We start from the raw sequence: 27,243 nt of genomic DNA, 5'->3' as shown, positions 1-27,243 counted from the left end.
CTTAAGTTCTGAATGCTTTGACTTCTTTGACTAGACTATCATGCCTGCCTGACCTCTGGAATGCTGAACCTCAGACTGGAATCTGTCAAAGATGCGAGTTTCCAGCCTACCAGTCCTCGGAAAGAAATATTGGATTTCCCTGTCCCCAGACCTGGGACTGTGGAACAAACGCCCTTCTGATAGTTTGACTGAGACCGGGTTTGGACACTCACACATGCAGTAGAACACACCAATAATAGCAACAGGGTTATTGGGAAGATTTTTAAAAATCATAAGCATATGGTTACAATAAAGGAAATTGTTTTAAAAACAATTGCTCTTTTGGGTCCTCTAATAACCTGTTTGTCATGTCAAAAAAGCAGCACACTAGATTTTATTAAACCATTCATTCTGCCCTTTTTCCCACTTTCCAGTTCTAATCATTTTGGTGGTAATGAACAAATGTAAAACTAGCTTCAGATATGTGGGATCCACATAGCCTTTAAAGTATATTAGCAGTATTAGCTTCGGGGGGTATGTTGATAACCTAGCATTTTACTAGGCCCCCCGTTCTCCAAAACACTTGTATATCTTACAGCACGGTCAAAAAACATTAAATGTATCAGCAAATTATGACCCATATCTCTGCCATTTATCCCACAATGAATTAGAAATGAGTGCTATAGTGTGTGGGGATTCAGATACCACTGAAATAGCATTTTACTCTTTAAAAATTATTTAAGACCAGTTGAAATACCCCAAGGCCTAATGCTTTCCCAGATCCAACTCCATTTTTCCATACCAATATTAATCTCTTGCTCATTTTTAAATATAACTTGAGGGGCTATCATCTATATTAATAATAAATATCTTAGCAATACAGCTCCTAGATTTTTGGAGCCGTGATCAATAATTCAAAGGATGATGTCATTCTCAGCCCATCATATTTTCTCATCAATGTATTTACCAATCTGATCTGGGGGGAAAACGAAAGAGTGGGGGGTTAGACCCACCCATTTTCCAGCTGATTTCATCATAATCTAACACAAATCTTTAATTATTTAATGCTTTCCCTTCTTGCAGCACACTAAAATACTTGGGCACCCCTTGGGAACCTGCTGTGCTTTATTGGTGTCAGGATCTCAGACTTGTAAATAAGAGTTCCACTGTTTTCAAGTTAGAATCTTTATTCAAGCTGTGTCAATACTGAAAACTCAAAGACAGTTCTGGCTAAGCCAGGCCAAGCAGTACATTATAACAGAGGCTGTTAAGGCCATGGTACCGGGCCGCCAGCGGCCGCGCCTGCCTTCCCCTCCCCGCGCAGCGACGCAAACGCGCATGCGCGGAGCCGCCGTGCATGCGTGTTTGCGCCCCTGCTGGCGAAAACGCGCACGTACGGCAGTTATGCGCATGCATGTTAGCGCCACCTAGTGGCGAAAATGCTCATGCGCAGCAACTATGCGTGCGCGTTTACGTGCAGCTGCAGTGGCCGGGCCGCCGGCTCTCTCCCACCCTCGGAGGCGGTCCCCGACTACAAGAATGTTGGGGACTGCTGCATTATAAGACCCACATGACCCCCCCTAATTGGTAGCTGTTGGTAACAAGGGTATCAAGACAAGAAGCAACCCAAGTGCCGAGTCTGGGAACTCAGCCAACTAGCATACAGATAAGGCCAGCATGGGAGACTGACCTTGGGGAAACAGACAGAGGCTAGAATCTAGAAAGTTACAGCAGACAAGCAAAATGGTTACAGTATGATATAATATGAGCAAAGCAAGGCCCACGTAGGCATTCAATCATGGAAGAACCGTCAGGATTCTGACAATTGGAAGCATCTCTGTTTGGGGTGAAGAAGGTCATAAGTTCTATCACTGGCATTTCCAGAACGGTTCCCAAACTTGATCAGGCTGCCACCCCCTTGGCTCCCAGCCCACATCCCTAGTGCACCCACCCACACACACCCCTACACACATGAACACACACCTCTTTCCTGGTATTAGGCCTAATGCAAATTCTAAACACACTATGTTGCCTATATTGTTGATTGTTGCGCAGCGGCCATGTATACATAAAAGTCATTTGTAAACATACTTTGGATCCTCATTGTGAAGAAAGACAGACAGGGAAAGAGAGGGGAGGCAAGCAATGGAAAATCCCATGGCCAAGGGCAATTAGGAGAAGGCTTTTCCAGCCTCCCAAAGATGGAGACTTCTGGGAAAGGGTTGCTAACGCTGGGTTAAAAAATTCCTCGAGATCTGGGATAGAGTGTGGGATGGACAGAGGGTGAGGAGGGGAAGGAGCTCAGCAAGGAATATGGTCCCATCCAGCCCACCTTCTGAAGTTGTCGTTTTCTTCAGGAAGCTAAGCAGGGTTGACCTTTGTCAGCGCTGTGATGGAAGACCACCAAGAAAATCCAGAGTCACTACTACCCAGAGGCAAGCAACTGCAAGCCACCTTGGAACGTCTCTTGCTAGGAAAACCCAGGTGCAGCAGGAAGTGAGACTGCTGCCCCCCCTACTGCTCCAAAATTCCTCACTGCCCCTCTGGATCATTCCACTGCCTGGGGGGGCATACCGCCCATGTTGCGAAATCCTAAGTTAAAAGAACCAATCAGTGGGTGGTGTGAAGGACCCTGGAGAACGGCTGCCAATCTGAGAGGACAATGCTGACCTTGATGAACCATCAGTCTGATTCAGTACAAGGCAGCTTCATGTGTGTTCACATACTTCAGGAATTATTAGCCTAGAACACCATAACCAAGGAGCAGGGACCAGGACACTAACTCAGAGGAGAGGCACTAGAAATCTTATGTGTCAGGTGGTATGGATTGCAAACACAAAGCCCAACACAACCAGCTAGTGCTCCGAGTTGGAAAAACACAGATTTAGAATCAACCCACACGGAGACATGCCTTGCCATTAGAACCTCTCATCACCATGCTTTTGTCTCAAGGAACACTTCAAGGGGATGTGGCTCAGTGGGACAGCATCTGCTTGGCGTGAAGAAAGTTCCCAGTTCAATCCCCAGTGTCTCCAGTTAAAAAGACCAGGCAGTAGATGATGTTAAAGAACTCTGCTTAAGATCTTGGAGAGGGGCTCCCCTTCTAAGTAGCCAACGCTAACCTTGATGGACCTAGGTACATTGGAGCCAAAGTGTGGCATGGTGTTGGCAGGGGCTCATGGTAATTAAAGCCCATGGACATCTGGAGAGCCATGGTTTGGCCACCCTTGACCTAGGGTCTTATTTACTACTAGGAGCCAAGCCCAGTGCATTCAGGAATCCAACATTAGGGATTAGGGCGGTGGAGTTGAAGAACTCTGTGGACAGCCTCCCCCTCCCTTCAGGACCTGGAAAGGCTGCAGGCAGCTCTTAGGGAACTCACAGGCAGAGACAGCTCTCACGTGGCAGGGATCTGCAGCCTCCAAGCCTCAGAAGGAAATGGAAGGAGGAGGGGGTGGTCAGAGGCGGGGAACGGAAGGCGATTGGCTGGCTGCTGGACAGATAGGCAAGCCAGTTGGAGGAGGGAGCACTTAAGGCGGGACAGCTGCTTGATTGGGTGTTAAGCACTGAGTGGCACTTAAGCCATGAGACACGCTCCTCCTCCAAGGCATTACCAGAAATATATAGTGGGACAGATAAGACAGCTTTATGTATAAGTACCAAATTCATCCAGAATGAAGGAAATAGAATAGAAGGTTCAAAGGAAGGGGATCACTGCTCTAAAATTCTTCACTCCTCAGCACTGGCGCAGTCTCTGGGGTAGAGATGAGGATTAAAAACCTGGTACAGTCCCTGGTACAGAGTGTGGCCCCTTGTCAGCGGCTTGAGAACTGTCCCAGGTACTGCAGGGCTGATCTCAAATCTTGCCCCATTTGCATCTTGCTCCACAACCTCTGTTTTGTCTCTTTAATCCTGGATCCTGGCCACAAAGCAGACAACTCTTCTTGTTGGGTGTGTTTAGCCCTTTCCCCACACACATGCATGCCCCCTGGTCTATACTAATCTAATGTTCAAAAAGTATTTTTTCAACTTAAATGGGTAGATGACCTGGATTGCACAATATCTGTAGAAGCATGTCTCTTTCTTATTTAGAGAAAATTTACTGAAAATTCTTTATCAATGATACCTGACACCACATAAATGGGGGGGGGGGGAAATCCACAAGATGTATAAAAATCCACAAGATGTATGTTGGTTTTGTAGGATTTCAAACACAGACTTATATACGCATAGGGTGGTCTTGTACAGGGACCAAAAAAATGGTCATGGTTGAATGTATGAAAAATTAGGCTTACAGGTAGGCATGCTTCCCGACTGTATTCTGCATGACCACACCACTTCTGGGGTTTCTGGCCATTCCCACAGCTGCTCAGCTGAGAAGCAGGAAATATGGGGAGGGTCATAGCTGCCATCCTGAGAGTCTGATGCCACTCCTAGTCATGCTGGAAATGATGTCAGTGTGTTGCCAATGATGTTATTGTTTCATCTTTCCCTGGATCACTGAGCAGGGTATGTACAGCTTGAAAAAGTACCATTCAAGTAATAAACTAGTTCACTTTTTGGAGAATTCTTTTAAGGCAAATTGTAATTTATTCCCTCGAGGAACTTAAAAATATTATTACTTCTGTTGGGTCCACTGTGTAAGTGACCCTGCAAAACGGGGGACTGCGGGATCCTTATTTGGACTTGTTGGAACTAACCTGTTGAACTGCTGCCTGAAATGTTTTTGTATTGTATTATTGTACGCACATTTATAGTATTGTTTGGTTGTTACTAATTATTGTCTTGACAATGCTTTATAAATGACTAGTTTGCACTTTCTAAAGCATTATTTACTATAGTTTTAGAGTCACGATTAAACACACACACACACTCCTATTTTTCCTGGTATTCTCCATTTACTGTATACCCCAGTTTGTTTGTTGTATCCCCCTACAAGAATGGCAGGCAGTACTGAGGCAAGAAGCTCCCGCAGGAGGAGGCAAGCTACAGGCCAAGGATGGCCAAACTGTGGCTCATGGGAATTGTAGTCCATGGACATCTAGAGAGCCACAGTTTGCCCATCCCTGCCACAGGCTATGTGGGAAAAGGAAAATTAAACGAGCAAAGGAAGATTCACAAAAGGAGGGAGTTACAGACTACCAGGCACCAGGCTTTCTCGGCAGTGGTTTAGTGACAGCTCAAAGCATCTGGCAGAGATCCAAGACAGGAAAGAAATATCAGCTCTCTTAAAAGAAATAGAACAAGCTCCTGCATACGGGCATTCTTCTACTGCTAAGTCAGCTGGGTTCCGGCACATCAGTGAGAATGTTGTGAAAGGTTATGACAGACCCCTTAAGCGATGCCTCATCAACTGCAGAATTAAGGTTTCCAGCTAGGTAGCTAGAGATACGAAGAACATTTCAGGGTGGTCAGAAACAGTTCATTTTTGGTTCCTGGCTTGATTTTCAGGTTGGGTTTCTTCCCCCTTTTGTTATTTCCCAGAAAGCCTTCTTATGGATAAATTTGCAATAGGGGAAAATCCAGGGGGAGGACTCTTATGCAATATTTTTCCCCTTTCAGGATCAGGAATAAATGAAATGCTTTTTTTTAAGACAAAATTTTGCCCAATCAAAATGTTTGGTATGGAGATTTTAATGTTTACCATTACAGCGTGGTAGGCCCAGTGTACATTTCCAAGGACATTGCTGTTGCTTAAATATGACAGGTTTTGCTCAGTTAGTTGGTTATGGCATGTATGATAATACATTGGCTTCAGCTGTTGACATTTAACTCTTGTCCTTCTAGGTGTTATACTGGCTCAGATTTTACTGTCTGTATTTCTCACATTTCATGACTTTTCAGATGAAATATGCTATGGCAAAGCAAAGGTGAAACAAGATCTTCAATACCAGAACCTTGTCGCATATTGGAATAATAAAGAAGACAATCTTTGCATTTTTGGGTTGGTTTTGCCAGCTATGCCACAGTGTTTTTTCTCTCACTGATGTTGCAACCATTTCCTGTGGCTGCCTATAATTATTTGCTTGTACTGCACCAGACTCTTGGTCCATGAACCTGGGGCCTTCTGCAGACCAAGCAGACGCTCTCCCACTGAGCCATGGCCTCTCTCCTTATAAAGTGTAATCATATCCCAACATGCTGCTAATCATATTATGAATTATGAAACTGGTTCCCTCAGGGTAATCTATGGTCATGTGCCACTCAGCTGAGTCAGATTCTTCCTCCTGCCTAAGCAGCTCTTCTGCCTCTCGAAGACGGCTCTTAGGAAGGGAAGCAGAAGAAGCAGAAGAAGACGACGACTGCACTGTCAAAACAGCTTTCTCAGTGCTGTGGCGAGCCCAAGGTCACCCAGCTGGCTGCATGTGTAGAAGTGGGGAATCAAACCCGGCTTGCCAGATAAGAAGTCCACATTCTAACCACTACACCAAGCTGGCTCTTTTAGGCTTCTAAACTCCATACACATGCCAAGTGGTTCAGGTTTGCATGCTAACTCAGTCATTATAGTTTTTATGTTGATAAAGCAATGAAATAACTAAGTATTGCATATATTTCCCCAAAAATATCTGGTATTTCTTCGTGGAAATAAAACCCAGGAGGGAAAATCGTGTAAGTTTTCTTTCACCCAAGGCTTCAAGTTTTCAGGAAGTTTACATGTCTAGTGCCATTAGATAACTTTGGACTCTGGAATTTAAAGTCTTATTTCTCCCTCCCCCCGGGGATAAATGGGGTTTCCAGCCTCCAACTGGGACCCAGAAATCTCCCACTATTACAACTAATCACAAGACAAACAGAATCAGTTCCCCTGCAGAAAAGGGCTGGACATAGCATTATCCTCCACTGAGGTCCCTCCCTGGCCCAAACCCTGCCCTCCTCTGGCTCTACCCCAAAATTTCCCAACCCAGAGCTGGCAACCCAAATCATAATGCACACTTGAAATGCTGCATTACATCCTGCTGGGCGGGCTACCAAATCCCTGAGCAGGGCCTTGGACATCTATCTCAAGTTCAGACGTAATTGCACCATTAACATGTCCCTGTTTGTCACATTGAAGTTATTGGTCCTTATGAGTGGTTCTTGGGAGATGATCAAATTTTATTACAGTCGTTCAGACCAAGTTACATGAAGTCGATACATAAGAGACCCAAAGAATATGGTCATTTAATATAATACAATTTAAAACAGATCATAAAATAGGACTTAAAACTATGCTACTTTGGAGCATAGGATTTTTATGGCGGCGGCACAAAACTTAGCCAGCTGAGTTGTCACCTGGAGGGACTCATCACTTAGCAGCCTCTTTGCTCGATCTACATCATGATGTTCTGGCAACCAAGTTGCTACAAATGTCTACAAAAGCAGGGCAGTGGAACAATATATGCTCTCTTGTATCAATTTTGCCACTCCCACAAAAACATTGTCTCAGTGTAAGGGGAATGTTCTTACAGCGACCCTCTACAAGAGCTGAAGGCAAGACGGAGCATCTTGCAAGGCTGGCCCTTAGGTCAAGCTTTCTCAACCAGAGTTTTGTGAAACCCTGGGATTTCTTGACGACCCTGGAAGGGTTTCCCAAATGGGAGGGAGTTAATTTTTTTATAGATTTTAAAGATGTGTTAATGTATTGAGGTGATATGACCATATATGCTCATGTTGACCCATTCTCCCAAAATGGCCATGGATACTGGCAGGGGCTTTTGGGAATTATAGTGTGTGGACATCAAGAATTTGGCAGCCACTGGCTTAGGAATTAACCTAAACCAGGCTTTCTCAACCAGGGTTTCATGATAGCCCTGGAAGGGTTTCCCAAATGGATAGAATTGATTTTAATGTGTTTTTTAAATTGGTTAAACACTTATCAGGGGATATGACCATATACGGTCATATCAACCTGCTCCCCCCCTCTCAAAGTAGCTAATAATGTGCCTGGAGGGGGTGGGAAGGGGAGGGGCCCTGGGTGGGCGTGTCCACAGCCATGCTTCCCAAACATATTCTGCACGATCGCGCCACTTCTGGGGATTCTCGACGCTTGAAGAATGTTTCAGGGGTTTCTCAGTGGTAGAAAAGTTGAGAAAGGCTGTCTTAGATGGACTCAGAAACCTGCTGACTAGACCCTGACTAGATCTCGTTGATGCCATAAACTGGCAGCAGGGGCGTCGAAGGAAGCAAAGGAGAACAGGGCTCATGGGCATTTCACTAATCGGTATCTTAAAAAACTAAATGCACTGAAATATCCTTCTCTCCACTTACCCTCTCTTGAATGCTATAATGCGTGAACTGGCAGAAGTTCAAGTGACATGCACTTTTGTTCTCATCTCCTGGGTGAAAATGTCAAAGCAGGAATTCACACAATTAGTGTTTGCTAACTGTGGGTGATGCCTCTAAAATCAACTTAGCGTCAACACAACAGCACAGAGTCTGGAAAAAATTGGCGGGAAAGATTTGATTGTGCCTGGATTTGTGAATTGTTGCTTGCTTCTTCCAGCTAGTGTAGCTTCCTTTATTTCCAGCCAAGGCAGGATCTTCTGCTCAACATTTGGACTTCCAGCATGACTAACTGGAAGCCAGGCTGTTTTTCTTCCCATGGCAAGCTGCCAATTCAGAATCCATTGGGAGCTCCTTGATATGAAGGCCTGCAAAATGTATTAAAATTGGCCCAGAACAAGTGGCTTTGTTCCTGGTTTGTTGTTGGAATCTCTCTGGAAACTATCCTAAATGTGTTGGATTAATCTTTAAGGGGAATCTGTGTGCCCCTAGATATTAGCAAGCTAACTATTTTGATGCTTCTCAAAAGATTTCCATGAACATCAATGAGTTTTAAACTCTTATGAATATTCCCCTGTGAATCCATTGAGGTGGATGGGCTGTGAGGAAGAGTTGAGCCAGGGATTCCCCCTGGCACTGGAGCACCCTAGAGCAGCCATTTTCAACCTTTTGACCTTGGAGGAAAACCAAAAGTGGTGAAGCACCCCTCCAAAGAAGTGGGCAAGGAAGTAAGCTTTGGGAGCCTGCCAATCAATCATTTACTGTTTCCATTGTGGAGAAAGAGACAAATAGAGCAACAGTAGGGGTAGGTAACGTTTGAGGCCTCCCAAATTTCTGAAAACCACCCTGGGGAACTGCTGAATAACCTCAGAGCAGGGGTAGTCAAACTGCGGCCCTCCAAATGTCCACGGACTGCTGGCAGGGGCTCATGGGAATTGTAGTCCATGGACATCTGGAGGGCTGCAGTTTGACTACCCCTGCTCTAGAGTTCCACTTCCCTGGGAGAAGCAAACCCAGTGCAGGCAAAGCAAGTTTGAGGAAGAGTTCTGATCATTCTCATTTATCCTCTTTTCGTCTCTCCTCCCGACTGATGCCTCCAGCCCCTCTCCTTCTCCTTGGCAATCTCAGCTCCCATTCACAAGTCCCACCATGTAATGGCAGAGGCCCAGATCCAGCCCCAACTCCTCACAGCAAGCAACACCATCTAGAAAACTTCCTGGGAAGGAGAACCTGCTGTTGCTAATGGGGAAATCCCTACCCCTCTTCCCAGGGAAACAGGACAAAGCTGTAACCTGACCTGGAGAGCCCAGGCAAGCCCGTTCCTATCAGACCTCAGAAGCTGAGCAGGGTCGCCCCGGCTAGCGCTTGGAAAGATGACCTCCAAGGAATACCAGGGTTGGCAGTGGCAAAGCACCTCTGGACATCTCTTGCCTGGCTGCTGGACAATCTTAGGATCTCATGGCTACAGAACATACGTGCCATCTGATAAATAAAATAACAGGACACAGCTGAACTCATGAGAGATTATCACACCTCCCATATCTTTCTCCAGGTGGACTGGAACAGCCTCTAGTTACCCCAATTGCTCAAGAAAATGTGGGGGGATTAGCTTAGCGAGAGGGGGGGTAAACAGTGAAGACCATTTTACCAATATGTTATGAGATGATTACGCCCTTTGAGGAACCCAAGGCAGAAAGCAAGTATTTAAATATAAAGAATATAGCTTTATTAAAAAATAACACACAGGATAAACAATATGCAACTACACTAACACACATATGCAGGGAGAAATGAGGTAGGAAATGCCCAAGTTTCAGGGAAAAGGGTGTATATATTTACCAATTTGGATATGGGGGTGTGTAGATGGAAGGAGGAGAGGAATGTGAATGAGCCAGCATTTGAGTTGGGCTTGGATCTATCAACGAGGAGCAAATATTCCACATATATTTATCTGGATCGTCTCACCAGCCTTTAATTCAAAATAATACTGTTCCTTATAATTACATATACGCGGAGAACAAGAAATAATATATACATATCTGTTAGAAGAACATTAAGGAGAAAAAGAAGAATTAATATATTAAAAACCCAATAATCTACAGTGACTCTTAAAAGGCAGATGGGTAAATCTGGCCAGTGAATTTCTCCTTCCGGGGTATAATAAACAGTATCTATTGTGTATGAAATTTAGTAGCTTTTTTTAAAAAAATTGCACCTTCAATTTGTGTCCAGTGGCACCTTTAAGAGCAATAAAGTTTAATTCTAGGTCTTAACGGTGCCACTGGACTGGGTAAGCTGATTTCCATGCTTGGTGCTTTTGGTCAGATCCCAGCTGCGCGTAGCCCTTGCAGTGTTGTCTCTGAGCACCACAGGGCCACGCCACTTGCTGCTTTGTGCTTTCTTCATCTTTGCCTGTGCACCTGGGCTGTCAAAAGCTGGAACCTAGCCAGAGTTACATCCTTCTAAGCTCACATCTGCTCTCCTGGACTACCCAAGAAGCATTGGGGAAGTAAAGAACCACTTCTTGTCAGGGGCTATTCCAGGGAGCCTGGACTTGTTGGGCAAGCGCAAAGCCAGCGGAGGGGGTCTGCCCCCTCTAGAGTGTTACCCATGGCAACAGACCTCCAATTGTTACCCATAGCGATGAACCTCATATCTGGGCTAGAATGGCACCCTAGTGCCCCTACAATCATGACTCTGTGAACACTTGCTTGGCCTAGGCAAAGTCAATATAGCAATGCGCTGTAAAGAGAGCAACAGTGGCCATGTTATCCCCAGCTGACCTTGCTCATGAACTTTGCATCGCTGCACTAAGAAGCACTTTTGCATCTTCAATCAAGACAAAGGCCTGACGTTCCGCCCCCTGTCAGCCATTGTATTGCTAAAGTAGTAACTGGCCGACTTGCGTGCCTAATAAGACAGAAATGTGCCCTAACATGAATTTTATAATGTTATTTATTGTTGCTTTGGTAACATTTTAGTCTAATTTCGACCTGATCAGTAATGTTGAATGATGTGCATATTTTACTTTCTCAGCTTGTACTATGATAAGCTGATCTTTAATCATGATATTAAAGAACTCTGAACGTCCTGGAAAGTTATTGTTTTGAAAAACACACAGGACAAGATAGAATTGTGCTGAACCTTACTGGGCAGAAACCAAGAGTTAGAGCAGCAGTCCCCCAGGACCACCCTCTGAAAACTAGGGGAAAAAATGATCTGCCTTGATTTGTTTTCCCTCCAGTCAAAACTACAAAATTGCCAGAAGCTCAAATTGTGCTAAACATTTTCCTGTGAGTCTTCTCTTATCTAACACACACGGACAAGTCCAGATAGAAAGAACGGGCAGGTTTCTCACTTAGCACTACTGGCATTTAAAAACTGACTTTTGGATATTTTTTTTCATGTTGCGCTTCATTTTGCAACTGTATGCTGACCCTGGCATTCTAGGATATAAGCCAAGAGGGGAGACTTCCTTAGTGAATTGTTCGCATTTAAAGAAACAATATCTAACATGGTAACAACTTATGCTCCATCAGGGGCCAAGCCTGTTGCATTCAGGAATACAATGGGCGCTAGATGGGGGGGGGGAGTGGAAAAACTCTGTGGATGGCCTCCCCCCAGGACCTGGAAAGGCTGCAGGCAGCTGTTTGGGAACTCTCCGGCAGGGGCAGCTCTCATGCAGCAGGGATCTGCAGCCTGCAAGCCTCGGGGGGAAGTAGAAGGAGGAGGGGGTGGTCAGGGATGGGGGCTGGCCACTGGACAGACAGGCCAGACGGTTGGAGGAGGAGACACTTAGGGGCGGGACACCCGCCCTGAGTGGGTGTTAAGCGCTGAGTGGCAATTAAGCCATGAGACACACTCCTCCTCCAAGGCCTTACCAGAAAAATTAAGTGGAACAGATTATTGTTTTTAACAGTTAATTCTATTGTAAATATCAACCCTGCTGATTACTACGGTACTTTTGGAAGAGGGAGTTATTTTTCTAATGAGGCCAGCACAGTGTAGTGGTTAGCATATCAGACTAAAGTCCAGGAGATCCAGGTTCAAATCCCACCATTGTGCCATGAAAGCATGCTGAGTAACCTTGGGCCAGTCCCGCACCTCCAACCTATCCTACCTCACAGGGTTATTGTGAGATAAAAGATGTGTCTTGAGCCTCTTCATAATAAATTACCATAATACACATTTTTAACCACAGATACTTATCCCGGATGCTTTAGGCTGATCCTGCATTGAACAGGGGGATGGACTAGATGGCCTCTATGGCTACTTCCAATTCTATGATTCTACTCGAACAATATTTGCCCAGCCAACTGGTTAAATTTTTTTTGAACAGTCATATAGTGCAGAGGTGGTCAACCTGTGGTCCTCCAGATGTTCATGGACTACAATTCCCATGAGACCCTACCAGCAAACGCTGGCAGGGGCTCATGGGAATTGTAGCCCATGAACATCTGGAGGACCACACGTTGACTACCCATGATATAGTGGACCTTAGCAGATACACGGAATGAAGATTAACACAACGGCGTGGGTAGATGCATTTGCTGAAGCTTAATGAATATCCACCATCATTCAATTAGATGTGTTAATTCAGTCAAAAGATTTCATTACTCTACAAAGAGACTCAGAAGTAATCAGCTTCATAATTTCACTGGGCACATCATGAAAGGATTTCTCCAGAGACAGAAAGCAAGTGGCTTATCGGGTTCTCTCTCTTCACTGGATCGGAGGGAGGTGAGCAGTGGGGTGCCACGGGGATCAATACTGGGTCCGGTACGTTTCAACATTTTTATCAATGATCTGGATCAGAGGGTGGAGGGACTACTTATTAAATTTGCAGGTGACACCAAAACTGGAGGAATAGTGTACACCCCAGAATGCAGAGACAGAGTTCAACGAGATCTGAACAGGCTGAAAAAGTGGGTAAATGAGAACAAGATGCAATTCAACAAGGAGAAATACAGAGTTCTAGATCTGGGCCACAAAAATGAGAAGCACGCAGACTGGATGGGAGAGGCAGTGTGTGTGAATGAGATCTTGGGGTAGTGGACTGTAAGCAAAATATGAGCAGTGTGATGCGGCAGTAAAAACAGGTGAATGCAGTGTTGGGCTGCATTAACAGAGGCATCACATCAAAATCACAAGATGTCATAGTCCCACTGTATACCGCATTGGTCAGACTGCACCTGGAGGCCTCACTCCAAAAAGGAACTGAACTAAATTGAGGGAGGGCAGAGGAGAGTGACAAGGATGATCCAGGGCCTGGGGACCAAGCCCTGTGAGGAAAGGCTGAGGGACTTGGGAATGTTCAACTTGGAGAAGAGGAGGTTAAGAGGGGACATGATTGCTCTTTTGAAGTATCTGAAAGGTTGTCACTTGGAGAAGGGCAGGGAATGATTCCTATTGGCAGCAGAGGACCGGCAGTAATGGGTTTAAACTACGTGTAGAATGATACCAGATAGCAGGAAAAATATTTCCATGGTCAGAGTAGTAAGCAGTGGAATTAACTGCAAGGTTCTGGCAGGGGCTCATGGTAATTGTAGTCCATGGACATCTGGAGAGCCGCACTTTGTTCCCCATGCTATAAAGTTAAACCGTTATTCTGTAGAACATGACAAAGGCTGCAACATCTGCTTGGCACCAGCCAAAATTGTAACTATCATGGAAGAACAATACACAGATTGCAGACTGCATATTGGGAAACATGAACCAGAATGTGGGAACTGGCTAACTTATAAAGAGGCTATTGTATGAGAAATGGGCAGGCCAATCCTGCCCAGTGACCAATATGTTGCATCCTGACTGTAGTGCGATGATGAAATTTACGCAGAAGACCTTGTGTAGAGATTGTACAAGCTGAAGATGATTTACACATACTTGAGAAAGTAATTAGCATATTGATATAAAAGTTCTTGGCACTCTGGCTGGGGTTACCTCTCACTGCAATAAAAGCGTCACTGCTTACATTGAATCTCCCTGCTGCCTCTTCCATGGAGGTAAGGCACGCCAGGTCATGATCCCATTTGGACTTCAATGCTGTAACCATTACACTACATAGGGATCTCACATGGGATCACCACTCCTAAATTCAATGCATTCAGGCAGATATCTGAGGAACTCATGAACATTCAAGTATAAACTTCTCTCTGTATGACTGGGAACCTTTTGTTTTGCATAACTCCTCAAACTCTGCTTGGGTTCTTCAATTGTCAGTCTAGTCAAATCCAGGTTTAGAAGTTTGCCAAGAAATCTACACAGCTAAACCAGTGATATGCTTTAAATGGCTTGGAAGCTGTGTGTGGCTCTTTGACGTTTCACTTGTGGCTCTTCGGAGCACTGTTCCGCAGTGTGGCATCAACCTTATGGTTCAGGAAAGGGGGTAAGGCCCTTGCTCAGTTGGGGCTTGTGGTTTGCAGATGTTTCCTGTTGGATATTGTAACTGCACGCAAGAGGATCTGGGAGAGAAAGGGTTAAGAGAATTCTCTGGGGGGTTACACTCAGCAGTTGGCCCCACCCTCTCATGGGTCACTGAGTTGCTTTAGCCCTTGTTTGCCTTCTGTTTTGCTTATACAGGACCTCTCTTACCTGGGCTTGGAGCTGTAGCAAGTTAACCTTTTTGAAGCTAATCTATTAATCTGTTGAAGTTAATCTGTTTATTTAAATGTACCTACATGGATATGCCATGTAGGATCTGCCTGTGTTTTTGTAAGTAAAAAAATTCTTTCTCTTATTACCACTGGACTCCAATCATCTTTGTAATTTGTCTGAACAGCATTTCCCCCTTAACTGTGAACATGGAAGACTGGGGATACTGCAAAAAAAAAAAAAAGGGGGGGGGGAGAAAAGCTTCTGTGCTTCCAAATTGATTTTTTAAATTTTTACATGTAACCCAATACTTCCCTACCATGAAACAGCTACTGACTGAGGGAAAGTAGCCAGGCTCCTAAGATATAGGCTCCTGCCAAGGATGGAAGTCAATTTGCTTCCTTTCGTTGATGGTAATTGCAAATGGCCCTGACTCTAGGATCAGGGGTCGTCAAACTGCGGCCCTCCAGATGTCCATGGACTACAATTCCCAGGAGCCCCTGCCAGCATTCGCTGGCAGGGGCTCATGGGAATTGTAGTCCATGGACATCTGGAGGGTCACAGTTTGACTACCCCTGGTCTAGGATAGCCTAATCTTGAAAGCTAAGCAGGATCCACCATGGTTAGTACTTGAATGGAAGATCACCAAGGAAGTCCATGCCTGATCACAATGCAGAGGGAAGCAATGCAAAACCACCTCCAGACATCTCTTGCCTTTCAACCCCTACAGCAGGGGTAATCAAACTGCGGCCCTCCAGATGTCCATGGACTACAATTCCCATGATTGGGAATGCTGGCAGGGGCTCATGGGAATTGTAGTCCATGGACATCTGGAGGGCCACAGTTTGACTACCCCTGCCCTACAGGGTCCCCATAAGTCAGCTGTGACTTGACAGCAAAACACAACATTGCAGATGTGGCTATCTGTGAGCCCCAGCATGTGCATTGTTGTATCAAAGTACTGGTGAGAGAGGGCTGTGTTGGTTTTTGAGAGAAAATTGTATGTTTTTATTGTTAAGTGAATTTGAGAAAAAATACATTTTAAAACTGCAGATTTGGTTGTTTTTGAGAGCAATCCTAAGGAGTTCTGTTCAAAAGAAGTTCTATATTATTTAATGGACATTATGCCCAGGGAAAGTATTCCGGAGTGCAGGCTTTATGAAATAAACAGTCCAAAATGTGTGTTAATATTCATTCTGCGGTGTTTGCTAACTCTGAATTTGAGCTCGTGAGTAGGGCTGCTAGCCCCCTCCCCCATACCTGCCACCAGCAGGGGACTGGAGTGTAGCATTAGTGGATACTGGTTAGGAAACTCCTTGAGATTTGGGGATGAAGCCTAGGGAAGCCAGAGATCTCAGTAGGGCATAATACCAAAGTATCCACCCTCCAAAGCATCCATTGTCTCCAGGGGAACTGATCCCTGTAGCCTGGAGAGGAGCTGCTATTCTAGGGATTCCCCAGGGCCCACCTGGAGGCTGGCATCCCAACTTGTAAAGGATGCATTTTAGGTGCAGTTTTCTGAATCTGAATAGGGAATAATTAGTGTTTTGCATAAATAAGTGCCTCTCACAAACATTCACTAATACCATATTATGCCCCCTGCAGGGCTCTCCGCTCTGCAGGTATGAATCTGACATTCCCGGGCCCCCAGGACATTCACCTGGCCTCGACCAGGGCCAGGGCCAGGGCCTTTTTGGTCCTGGCCCCAACCTGGTGGAATGATCTCCTGGAGGAGCTAAGTGCCCTGTCTGAATTACCATCTTTCCACAGGGCCTGTAAGACGGAGCTCTTCCGCCAGGCGTATGGTTGAGGCCAGGGCAGAGCCCGGGTTCCATCCAAGATCTCTAATCCATTGGCCAGTCTTTCTCTCCTCTCTCTCTTACAGAATTAACGTCCGACCTCTCTCTGAACAAGCGGGGAAAGTGGGGAGAGTTATAGAATAGAATGCCATCTTTTTATTGTAATAATGGGGTATTTATAGGGTTTTATGTGATTTTACTGTGATTTTATATTTTACTGTGAACCGCCGTGAGACCTTTTGGAGATCGGCGGTATATAAATCCAGCTATAAATATAAATAAACAAACAAACAAACAAATAAAATCAGAGTCCAGTAGCACCTTTAAGACCAACAAAGATATATTCAAGGTGTGAGCTTTCGAGTGCAAGCACTCTTCCTCAGACTAGGGTTAGAGTTAGGTCTTAAAGGTGCTACTGGACTCTGATTTTATTGTGCTACTTCAGACCAACACGGCTACCCATCTGAATCTATTCACTAATACCGCCCTTGTGCCAGAAAAGGTAATAAGAGGGATTCGTCAACGAGCTATTTGGCTTAATAGCACCGGTTTGGAGGGCTAGCACAGAATACTAAATCTCCTTAACATGCTTAGGCGAATCCTCCACCTTTGATTTTCAAGGGCTAAATCTCCTTAACATGCTTAGGCGAATCCTCCACCTTTGATTTTCAAGGGCTAAATCTCCTTAACATGCTTAGGCGAATCCTCCACCTTTGATTTTCAAGGTCAGCGCTCCTGCATGAACTTCGAGAGGTTAAAGGAGTTTAGTCCGATTGTTCCCTAGTGCACTGAGAAAACACAAGGAAGTAGGGGCAAGTTGCACAGAAAAGAAATTCACAATAGAGCTTGCAGGGCTGGACAAAAGATGTTCCGGCGATGATTTGTCAGCTATAGAAAGGAAGCTGCCGCGAGAACCGAAACTACAGGACTGGAGTCGCGCCCAGTTTGTTTGGCATCGGGGATCTGGAGTATAATCCGATGTAACATGCCGCGCTGTATCTAAAAGGCCAGCGGGCATCGCTTACTGGAAGGCAGGATCATGGAAACGTCCGCCCTCACACGATTCCCGCGCGCAGAGCACGAAAACTAACGTCTACATGGACAGTGCGATCCGAAATGGAGTCAATCCGCTTCGAATTGCACCGCTTCGAATTGCACCGCCGGTCTCTGTGCCTAAAGAAAACCGTTTCGGACGGGCGATCTGGAGCGAGAGATCGTTTGCAAGGCGAGGCAGAGCGTCTCTCCCCCAGCCGCTCGGGTCCCATTGGCAGCCTCCCCCCACAGCCGTACAAGAACGCTCCAAAAACCCAAGCGGAGACTCCTGTCTGGGCTGGCTGCCGTCCCGCGCCCGTTCGCGCGGCGATCCACATGCACTTGAGTCGGAGAGCAGCCGCTAACTTTGCGGGGGAAGGGGCGGCCTCTGGGGCGCTGCTCTCCCCCCACCGCGAGTGCCCGCGCCCAGCAAGGCAGCCCGCCGCCGCCGGCTCCAATCTCAGGCGCCAAGTGGCGGCCTCTGGCCTCTTGCTGCGCCGACGGCTCCGAGGCGCGCCCCCAACTCACCCCGTGTCGTTCTCGACGTCCTCCATTGCTGCTGGGCTGGGGGGCGCGCAGCGGCGGGCGCAGAGGGGCTTCCGCGGCGCGTCCCGCCGGGCGACTGGGCGCGGCTGCTTCTCCTACTCGGACGCCGCCGCCAGCAGCATCTCTCCGCGGCCCCTCCCCGGCGCGGGCAGGGACTCCCCCGGGGTTGGGGGCGGGGGCGGCAGCGGCAGCAGCTGCGAGGGGGCCGGAGTCAAGGGGCGGGCGTTGGCATCCTGGGCAGCCGCCGCTTCCTCTCGGCCTCCTCCTCCGCCGGGCGGTGAGGCGCGCTCGGGGTTCCCGGGCCTGGCCGAGGCCCTCGTGGGGAGGGGGCGAAGAGGCCTTGGGCCGGGGCGAGAGAGAAGGCGGGAAGGAGGGCGGGCAGCGGCCGGAGGGCACCCTGGGCGAGTTAAAATTGGAAACAGGTCTCCGGCGGAGGCCCAAAGAAGGGCAGCTGCGCCGCGCAAGCGAGGGTCGCCAAGACACGGCGGCGCATCTCCGCGCCACAAACCTCACAGCAGTTTAAGCGACCGGCAGCCCTCTTGGGGGTCCCCTGGAATTAGAGCTCATCTCCAGGCGACAGAGAAAATGGCAGCATTGGGAGGGTGGCCTCCCTAGTATTATACTCCACCGAGGTCCCTACCTGACCCAAAGCCAGAGCACCCCCAAAGTCTCCAGTGGTTTCTCAACCTAGAGGCGGCAACCCCCAAACCAGCAGAGCCAAGACTTGGTAGCCCTGCCAGGGCTTCAGGGGCTGGTCAGCTCCTCACGGCCCTTCTCTGCCAACCAGAAGATGATGGTTTGGGTTTCCAGCTCCAGGTTGGGGAATACCTGGAGATTGGGGGAGGGGTGCCTGAGGAAGGCAGTAGGTTTGGGAAAGGGAGGTACTTCAGTAGGGTAGAACACCATAGAGTCCACCTTCTAAAAGATATTTCCTATCAGTGAACTGATCTCCTGGAGATCTCCAGCCACCCCCTGGATGTTGGCAACTATAGAGCCAGTGTGATGCCATGGTTAAGAGTGGCAGCTTCTAATCTGGCAAGCCAGATTTTATTCCCCGCTCCTCCACATGCAGCCAGCTGGGTGATCTTGGGCTAGTCACAGCCCTTTTCACAGAGTAGTCCTGTCAGGGCTCTCTCAACCCCTACCTGCCTCACAGGGTGTCTTGTTGTGGGGAGAAGAAGAGAAGGCAGTTGTAAGCTGCTTTGAGACTCCTGATAGTGAAAAACAGGGTATAAAAACAAACTCTTCTTGTTCTTCTTTAAACACTGGCATTTGAGAAACTTTCATGAGCTTCAGTTTCCCAGATGGTGTCGGATAAAGATGTGTGTATACCTATAAATGCCCAGACATCATGCATTTTCGGTGGCAAACACAGGATGTGATGCTAGTGTTTTCCGATGGCAATTGGACCACATGAAGTTGCTGCTAGATTGACACGTCATTAACAATAAACTTAATGGGGGGGGGGAACTATTATGGAAGGTGCACAGCAGCTTCTAAAGAGCCAATCAGCAGCAGGGCCCTTCTGCACACGTTGGATAATACACTTTCAACGTGCTTTTACAGCTGGATTTTCCAGTGTGAAACAGGAAAATCTCCTTTGAAAGTACATTATCCAGTGTGTGCAGTTAGTTACCGGGTCACAGCCCCATCTTACTCATTAATTGTATCTGAATTAATTTGGATATGTCCAGTCACAGCTGCCTGCTGCCAGCCCACTATATGTCACTACAATCTCCAGTTTTTAAGGAGGCACTGTTTAGGGGGGAAATCAGTTTGAGATCATGGAGATTAACTACTAAACTGTCTTTGTACATCTTCAGTGTCTGCCCCAGTTACCTAGCTCATTCTGCAGTTGGGTCTTGTAATCCAGACAAATACTGTATGGTGCAGTAATTAGCGTATTCAATTTGGACATGGAATGCTGAGGTCCCCACTGTGCCATGGAAACTTGTCAAGTGACCCTGAGGGCAGTCTTTCTCACTCCGCCTAACCTACCTCACAGGATTGTTGTGAGGATAAAACAGAGACAAGAACAACGTAAGCTTCCCGGTCCCTATTGGTGAGAAAGGTGGGGAATAAAGTGAATAAATAAGAATCTTACTTCTCTTGACATTATATTTGCTTAAAGATAGAAACCAGGAAGTGCGACTTTTAGAAGTATGATTCTACAACTAGTATGACTACTCTCCCCACCACAGGCTAGAACAAAGCACGGAAAGTTGTGTGCAAACTCAGTGAAATGTCATTCCATTCAAAGGAGGCAGATAGAGTTACAGAAGCCAAGAATAAATATCAGTGCCCACAGCTGTGGAGAGACGTATGGAGCCACCTTAGATACAGACAACATATCAACTACAAATGCTGGACATAGTAGGTAATTTTGCGTGGTGAAATAATGTATCCGCTGCGGTAGCACCTGGGAGACAGGTACAGGAATACAACCCAACAGACCTCAAGAGATAAAAGGATCTCACAAACAGCAGGCAAAAGGCAGTTTACTTTGCCTTGGAGCTGAACGGGCCCAGCCTGTATTTACATCGCCTCACCCCATGCAGATTTCAGTTCTTGGTGCAGCATGTAGAAGCAGAAGAAGAAGAGCTGGTTTTTATACCCTGCTTTTCACTGCCGGAGAGTCCTTCTTTTCCTCTTTCCACAACAGATGCCCTATGAGGTAGATGGGGCTGAGAGAGCTCTGACAGAACTGCTCTGTGAGAACAGCCCTAGGAGAACTGAGACTGATCCAGGGTCATCAGCGGGCTGCATGGAGGAGCGGGGAATCAAGTCCAGCTTGCCAGATTAGAAGCTACTGCTCTTAACCAGTACACTAAGGTGCATGAAACTTGGGATCTAATAAATATATTGAGGTACATACTAATTAAAGAATTGGCTAAGTAGCCCAGCCTATCCTGGGTTCATCAAAACTCAGAAAATAAGCAGGGATGGCTTATGGTTACTTCTTGGATGGGAGACCGTTGAAGAAGACTGACAAGGGATGCCAGATATCTGAGAAAGAGCACTTTGACTCAAAAGTTCAGATGCCAAAAATTCTTACTGGTCTCTGAAGTGCCACTAGACTGTAGCTGTTCTACTGAAGATCAACATGGCTACTGTCCTGAAGAGACCAGGGATGCTAAGTGTAGAAGAAAACAAGGAGAAACACCTCTTTTCTTCTCTTGCCTTGAAAATCCCGGAAGGGCTGGCCAAAAATTGCAATTTGGCAGCACTTATCAAGGATTCAAAATCAGAGTTCCAGGAAACTCTGGGGTGATGAGAGAGCTCCCCAGGGGTTATGCAGCCTTTCCCAGAAGTTCAGGTGGCCACTGATACCACTGGAGCCCACTTCCCCAGGCTAGCCCCTTTCTCCACAATGGAAACGGTAAATGATCCATTGATAGTCTGGCTGGCTCCTGCATCTTACTTTCATGGCCACTTCTCTGGAGGGGCCTGTCAAGACTTCTGGGATTCCTTGAAGCCTGCAAAATATTTCAGGGGTTCCTCCATGGTCAAAAGGCTGATTTCTGTGGCAGCCATGGTGGGAAGTGTTATGGGGAAGACTCTCATCCTCTACTTTTCAGTCCATAGACCCTACCCAGACTCTACCCCCTTGATAATTTATTACTTCCCTTCCGCACTCCTACCGCACTTAAGAAAGTGAAAAAATGTACTGTACTGCCGAAATTTAGCCCATTCCCCACATGGGGTCCAGTATTTGTCTATGAGGATGAGAACTCCCTTCCTTTCTCTCTCAAAGTGTAGCTTTGGTGGGGGAGGTATGTGAAATGCAGCTCTTAAGGGGGGTGTTGTGATACATTCCCACTACCTGGCAGCAAAGCAGCCAAGTACTGAAAGCTCAGTAAGTTTCTTGTGCAAGTTTCTTGTGGGAAAGTTTCTTGTGCAGTCCTCAGTGAAGTGCAGAGCAGGCCTTCTGCATCCCAGTAGGACCTTCCCACGAGAGACACCACATCCCCATGTGATTGTGTCCTAAAACCAGTGGCAGCCAACACTAGATTAGCAAGGCCCTCAATGGTACCTTTTAGTACGTACACCTCCTTTCCTTTCTTCTGCCCTCTGCCAAGTTTCCACTCCCAGTCAGAGGGGAGGGTGAGGTGAACCATGGTTGCTGTTCTTTCTCCTCAGAGGGGGCAGAAGTAGGAGGCCACGGGCTATGCAAGGGTTTGTAATGAGCCCCTTTCTAGAAGGGGGATTTGGTAGGGGTCCCCTGATTTTAGTCCTTTCTCAGGCAGGAGAACACCCTCCCTAAAAACAAATATTGAGTCGAGTACGAGTCAGTTTTGCTGCTCCTTAGCCTGTGCAGCTTCCAAAATCATCAGGAAAAAAAAAGTCATTTCCAGAACACAAGGAAATGCTGGCATTCCAGCTATTTATTTTGGGCGAATCACTTGTTATTGTGTGATTTTCCCATCAAGGCCACATGTGTAACAAAACAATGCAGCACATCCAAAGAAAAAAAAATAATTTTAAAAAGGAATCCGGTTACTTTTGCAAGTCAGAGCTCATTTTCTCAAATGCAAGACAGACGCCCTGTGTAGACTGTCTTTCCAAGAACAGTTATCAGCTCCCTGCAGTACAAAACATGACTTCAGGGTGTGGCTGGAATGCAAAACTACGACTGCTTAAGCCCTCTGTAAACTCAAATACTCCCAAAGCCAGGGCATGTTTTCCCAAAAGAAACGTCACCTTTTTCCAAGTAATAACCACTCCCAAGTAAATACACCTAAAATCTCCCTGTATTGGATTGCAGCCCACCTAAATCACAACTAGTTTTGCAGTGGGGAAAGACAGGAGGAGGGGTAGGAATTTCTGGCCAGTGGCAGGAAAAGGAATGGATCAGGTAGGTGGGGTATAGGCCACAGGAGATGAGGAGTGCCGAGTAGATGGAGGAAGCACAAAAGGATGAAGGGGGGGGGGGGGGGAACGTTTGGACAAAAGCAACCAACAGATGCAGGGAGGGAAAAGGGAAGGAAAAACTTGGCCAAGGAGGAATGAATCTGAAAGTCTGGGGCCACCTATTCACTGTAGTGTAGTGGTTTTGGTAGCATAGTGAGAATCCCCACTTGGCCATGGGAACTTTGGGTCAGTCCAGAGTCTCATCGCAACTTACCTCTTAAGGTGGCTGTTGTGTGGATAAAACTGATAACGGAAGAATGCTATCATCCATTCTGAATCCCCAGTGGAAAGAAAAGGTGTGTATAAATGAAGGAAATGCCATAACTGCCTGCCAGGAAAATCTCACAGTAAAGCAGCAGTTCCAAACTTCCTGGCACATGGGGGCCACATTAGACTGCCTCATGCCTAAAGAGGGCCACATCTTGAATAATAATGTAACCACACAATTAACCTCCCTATTTAGAACAAAAGTGAGCATTCAGAGGTGAAGGAATGTTAACAGGAACACAATCCACTTTGGAACAATATTTTACTGTGGAATCTTTTTATTTAGCTACACAAGTGCAAATATTGCGGCTGTTTTCCATTAGCCAAGACATTGATGTCCAAGTCAAGATTTGTGAAAGATACCCTTAAAATATCATGGAAATGTTCACCTGTAAGTCTTGACCTCCCCTTGGGCTTCACAATATTCATCTTGCAAAAAGTTTGTTCACAAAATGTAAACCTGTCTGCAACAAATTTCTTTAGGTTCATAAACATGTCAGGTAGGCCAGAATGGAAATCTAGCAGTTTTCTTTGTAAAAGTCTGAGATGATCACTGGCTTGTAAAATAATGAGTTCCATCTGGAAAAAGTTACTTGCATCTTCTTGTGCTAACATGCTTATTGCCTTTCCATGCTTACTGCAATCAGTGAATCTGTTCTGGAATTCCACCTGCAATAGGTTCAGTAGTTTGATGTGTCATTCAACAATGTAAATTCCTATCCTTCTCAAATTTTAGTCCACTGCAGCATAAGAAGTCTGAAAAGTTAACTTCACTAACTTGCCTCACAAGAATGTTTTGTTTTGCTTTAAAACTTCCAGTTCTGAATACATGTCACACACTAGTTTCCCATGCATCTGTAGATTCAATGTGTTCAGATGCTCTGTAATACTGAGAAAGCAAAATAAAAATTCATCCTGGGTCAGAAACTACTTCTTGACCTTTCCCTTTCTCTTTGAGAATGACATAAACTCCTTGATGAAGAGTGAAAAAAATGTTTTAGTACTGTCTCTGCTAAGCTACCTGACCTGCATGGTACAATAAATCTCCATATTCTGCATCTAGCTATGAGAAATTTTTTTGAAACTGACAATGAGTAAGGCTGTGATGTACAGGTATTACCAGTAGCAACACACCTCATCACTGGCCTGAAATGGCACTCCTCATGCCTCTACAGTCAAGACCCCCACTTTGGCCTAGGCAATGCCAAGGCACCCTAAAGAGAGCCAAAGTAGCCACGTTTGCCCTTGCTTGTGACCTCTGCCACACTGCACTGACTAGGCAGCATGTAGGTATCTTCATTCAAGACACAGAGATTCCTCCTTTCTGGCATCCCTCTCCAATACAACTATTTTTATTCACCACCAAACCTGCTTCCTGTCCTCACTGTCACACCAGTCTGCTAAGACTTTTATTACTCTCATCAACTAGATAGTAGAATTTCAACCCAGATCTGGAATCTTGCAGTAGCTTCATATTCATCCCCAAATACCACTCTTTGATCACCCTGATCTTTGCCATCCTGGAGCAATCAAAGCTTTTTATCATACAGATCAGAGGGAAATCACACCTTTTGTTTAAAGCCTACCTCCACCTATATGCCTTTTTACCACGTACCTGGCTAGGAAGAAGGGTATAAAATCTCTTCCCTTGAGCTCCGAAAATGTCCTCCTCTCTTTCATCTTGGATCCTACCAGGCGCCCAACTCAAATAGTGGCTTGTTCACAATGCTCTGTTTCTTCCTCTATGCACCTTGCGTCTAAACTGGCAATTATATGCACCCTTGCTGCCCCTCCTTCCCCAGAACATCTGCCATTTCCTCCCTTATTCCTCTATGCATACATGTGTTGGCGTAATTGCATATAGTCCATTATTGGTCTGGTGTGTTTTTCTTTGATAACATGACATTGTATATTTTTAATATTCATCGTCCACCTCGGATTCCTAGAAGGGTTCAATCACCTCATAAACATTGGCAAAAGATCTTCACTAGTTGCCCCTCTTTCGCATTGCCAATTTTAAGAGCACTTTGGGTAACACCTGGTGTCATTAATGCTGGACACAACAACACACCCCACACTTTTCCACTGAAACATCTTACTACCCAGCTCTTACAGATGAATGATGCACTAAAATTGCATAGAAACAATACCGTTTAATCTCAGTATCTCTTCATTGATTCTTGGGACTACACCAATTTTACTTCCCACCGTATTTCTTGCACCCTCCGTTGTGATGCTTTTTAATTTATCCCAACCCAAGCCAAAGTTTTCTGCTGATTTACACCCTGTCAAGGAGTCATTGTCCTTTTCAAACTCTGCCATGAACATAACTCTTTTTAAAATTTTTATTTTAATTTTTGTTCTAATTCTTTTTTTTTTTTAATTTCACAACTTTTCTGTAATTCCGAAGCTGGAATCTATCCCCCAATAAAAATTAGTAGTTGAGCAGTGTCTATAATTTCATTGCTGCCATAGAATGCAATTTTTTGCCTTTTCAGTCAGTGACATATGCAACTCTTCTGGACACCCCCAACACAAGATACCTTATCAAGGCATGCTTCCATTAAATTAATAATGTGTCAATGGTCTACCACTCTCGGTGATACATTTAGCAGCATGACAATAGGCCCTCCCGGTACACAGGTTCTCCTCAACATCTTTTCTAAAAACATTTTGCTGAAAAACATTGACTTTTGTGCTTCTCTGTTCTGACAGACTTTATCTGGTTCTATCCCCTCCTTTCCTTGCTGAGTGGCTCTTGTGACAGGATTCAAAGTGTCTTAACACTGTACTGCTTTACCACCGAAACAGTTTCAAGACAAAGTGCTCAAACCTTGTTCAAAACGAAGAAGTCCTCAGTAGTCCGTTTTTCATGAAAGGCGAGGAGCCCATCTAAAATTGCTTGTTCCTTTGAAACCACTTTCTTTTGCAGAGATCTTCTTAAAAGAAGTTTTAGCAGCACAGCAGTTGCAGAGTTTCAATATAATCCTTGAATAAGTAAAAATATGAGAAGTATAGTTTTGGGGGCCTAGCTCTTCCCTTTCCTATCAAATCCACCCCACTCTAGCTGGCATTAGCTGGGGATTTTCATTTTGACCATGGCAAAGAAGAGACCCTGCTCCATTACAACAGCCTGTGGGTCACATGCAGCCCCCAAGCTCTTTCTGTACAGCCCTCCAACCTGCTTGTTGGCTGCTATCACCCTGGAGTCATTTCCCCTCAGACCCACCCTATTCTTCCAAACTCACGCCACACCACCTACTGTTGTTCTTCCTTCCTTGGGCAAAAAAACCAAAACAAAACAAAACCCAACAACACAGCAGCAGCATTGTTCCCTCTGGTCTCCAAGGTTCTTTCTGGGAACTTCCTCTTGGTCCTGTTTCACCATTCTAAGGCCATGGGTAGCCAGCAAGACTCTGGTACCTGGACCACTCTGTTTTTTCACTCTCCAACTCCTTGCATTTCCATGTTGAAGGCTGTATACATGTGCAGGGAAGATGAAGCAGCTTTGCAAATGAGTTCAGGAAATGCCTGGCTGGCTCTTGTGAAAGTGGCAGGAGAAGGACAGGAAAAGGGCTGGTATTTTTTAAGGAAAAAAAGGATCTGCATACTGAACATTTCCAGGGCTCCGCCTGTCAAGGCCGCTCCAAGCGGCTTCCAGCATGACTGGTGAGCTTGTTGCTGCAGGCAAAAGCGTTCTTCTTTCCTCTACAAGAACTGGTTGCTTCTTGCCTTGCTTTCTGCCTCTTCTCCCCTAGTAGGGATGTCAGTCTCCAGGTGGGACCTGGGGATCCCCTAGAATTATAGCTCATAGACAGATCAGTTCCCCTGGAGAAAATGGCTGCTTTGGAGGGTG

General features: G+C 46.0%; 1 protein-coding gene across 2 annotated transcripts in view; it reads right to left on the bottom strand.

Annotated features, from left to right (window-relative positions):
* LOC143841343 (stimulated by retinoic acid gene 6 protein-like) overlaps positions 1 to 18,550 on the bottom strand; it is a 57,793-nt gene extending 39,243 nt beyond the window's left edge. For both annotated transcript variants that reach the window (XM_077345519.1, XM_077345520.1), the window contains exon 1: positions 18,192 to 18,550. In XM_077345519.1, coding sequence (XP_077201634.1) covers positions 18,192 to 18,217 — 26 coding nt within the window. In that variant the 5' untranslated portion in view covers positions 18,218 to 18,550. The remainder of the gene's footprint in view (positions 1 to 18,191) is intronic.
* Positions 18,551 to 27,243: the final 8,693 nt, after the last annotated feature.

The sequence above is a fragment of the Paroedura picta genome, chromosome 7 (genome assembly GCF_049243985.1).
Source record: "Paroedura picta isolate Pp20150507F chromosome 7, Ppicta_v3.0, whole genome shotgun sequence".
Classification (NCBI taxonomy): domain Eukaryota; kingdom Metazoa; phylum Chordata; class Lepidosauria; order Squamata; family Gekkonidae; genus Paroedura; species Paroedura picta.
The sequence above is the reverse complement of the archived record's forward strand: the minus strand, read 5'-3'. Positions and strand labels throughout refer to the sequence as shown.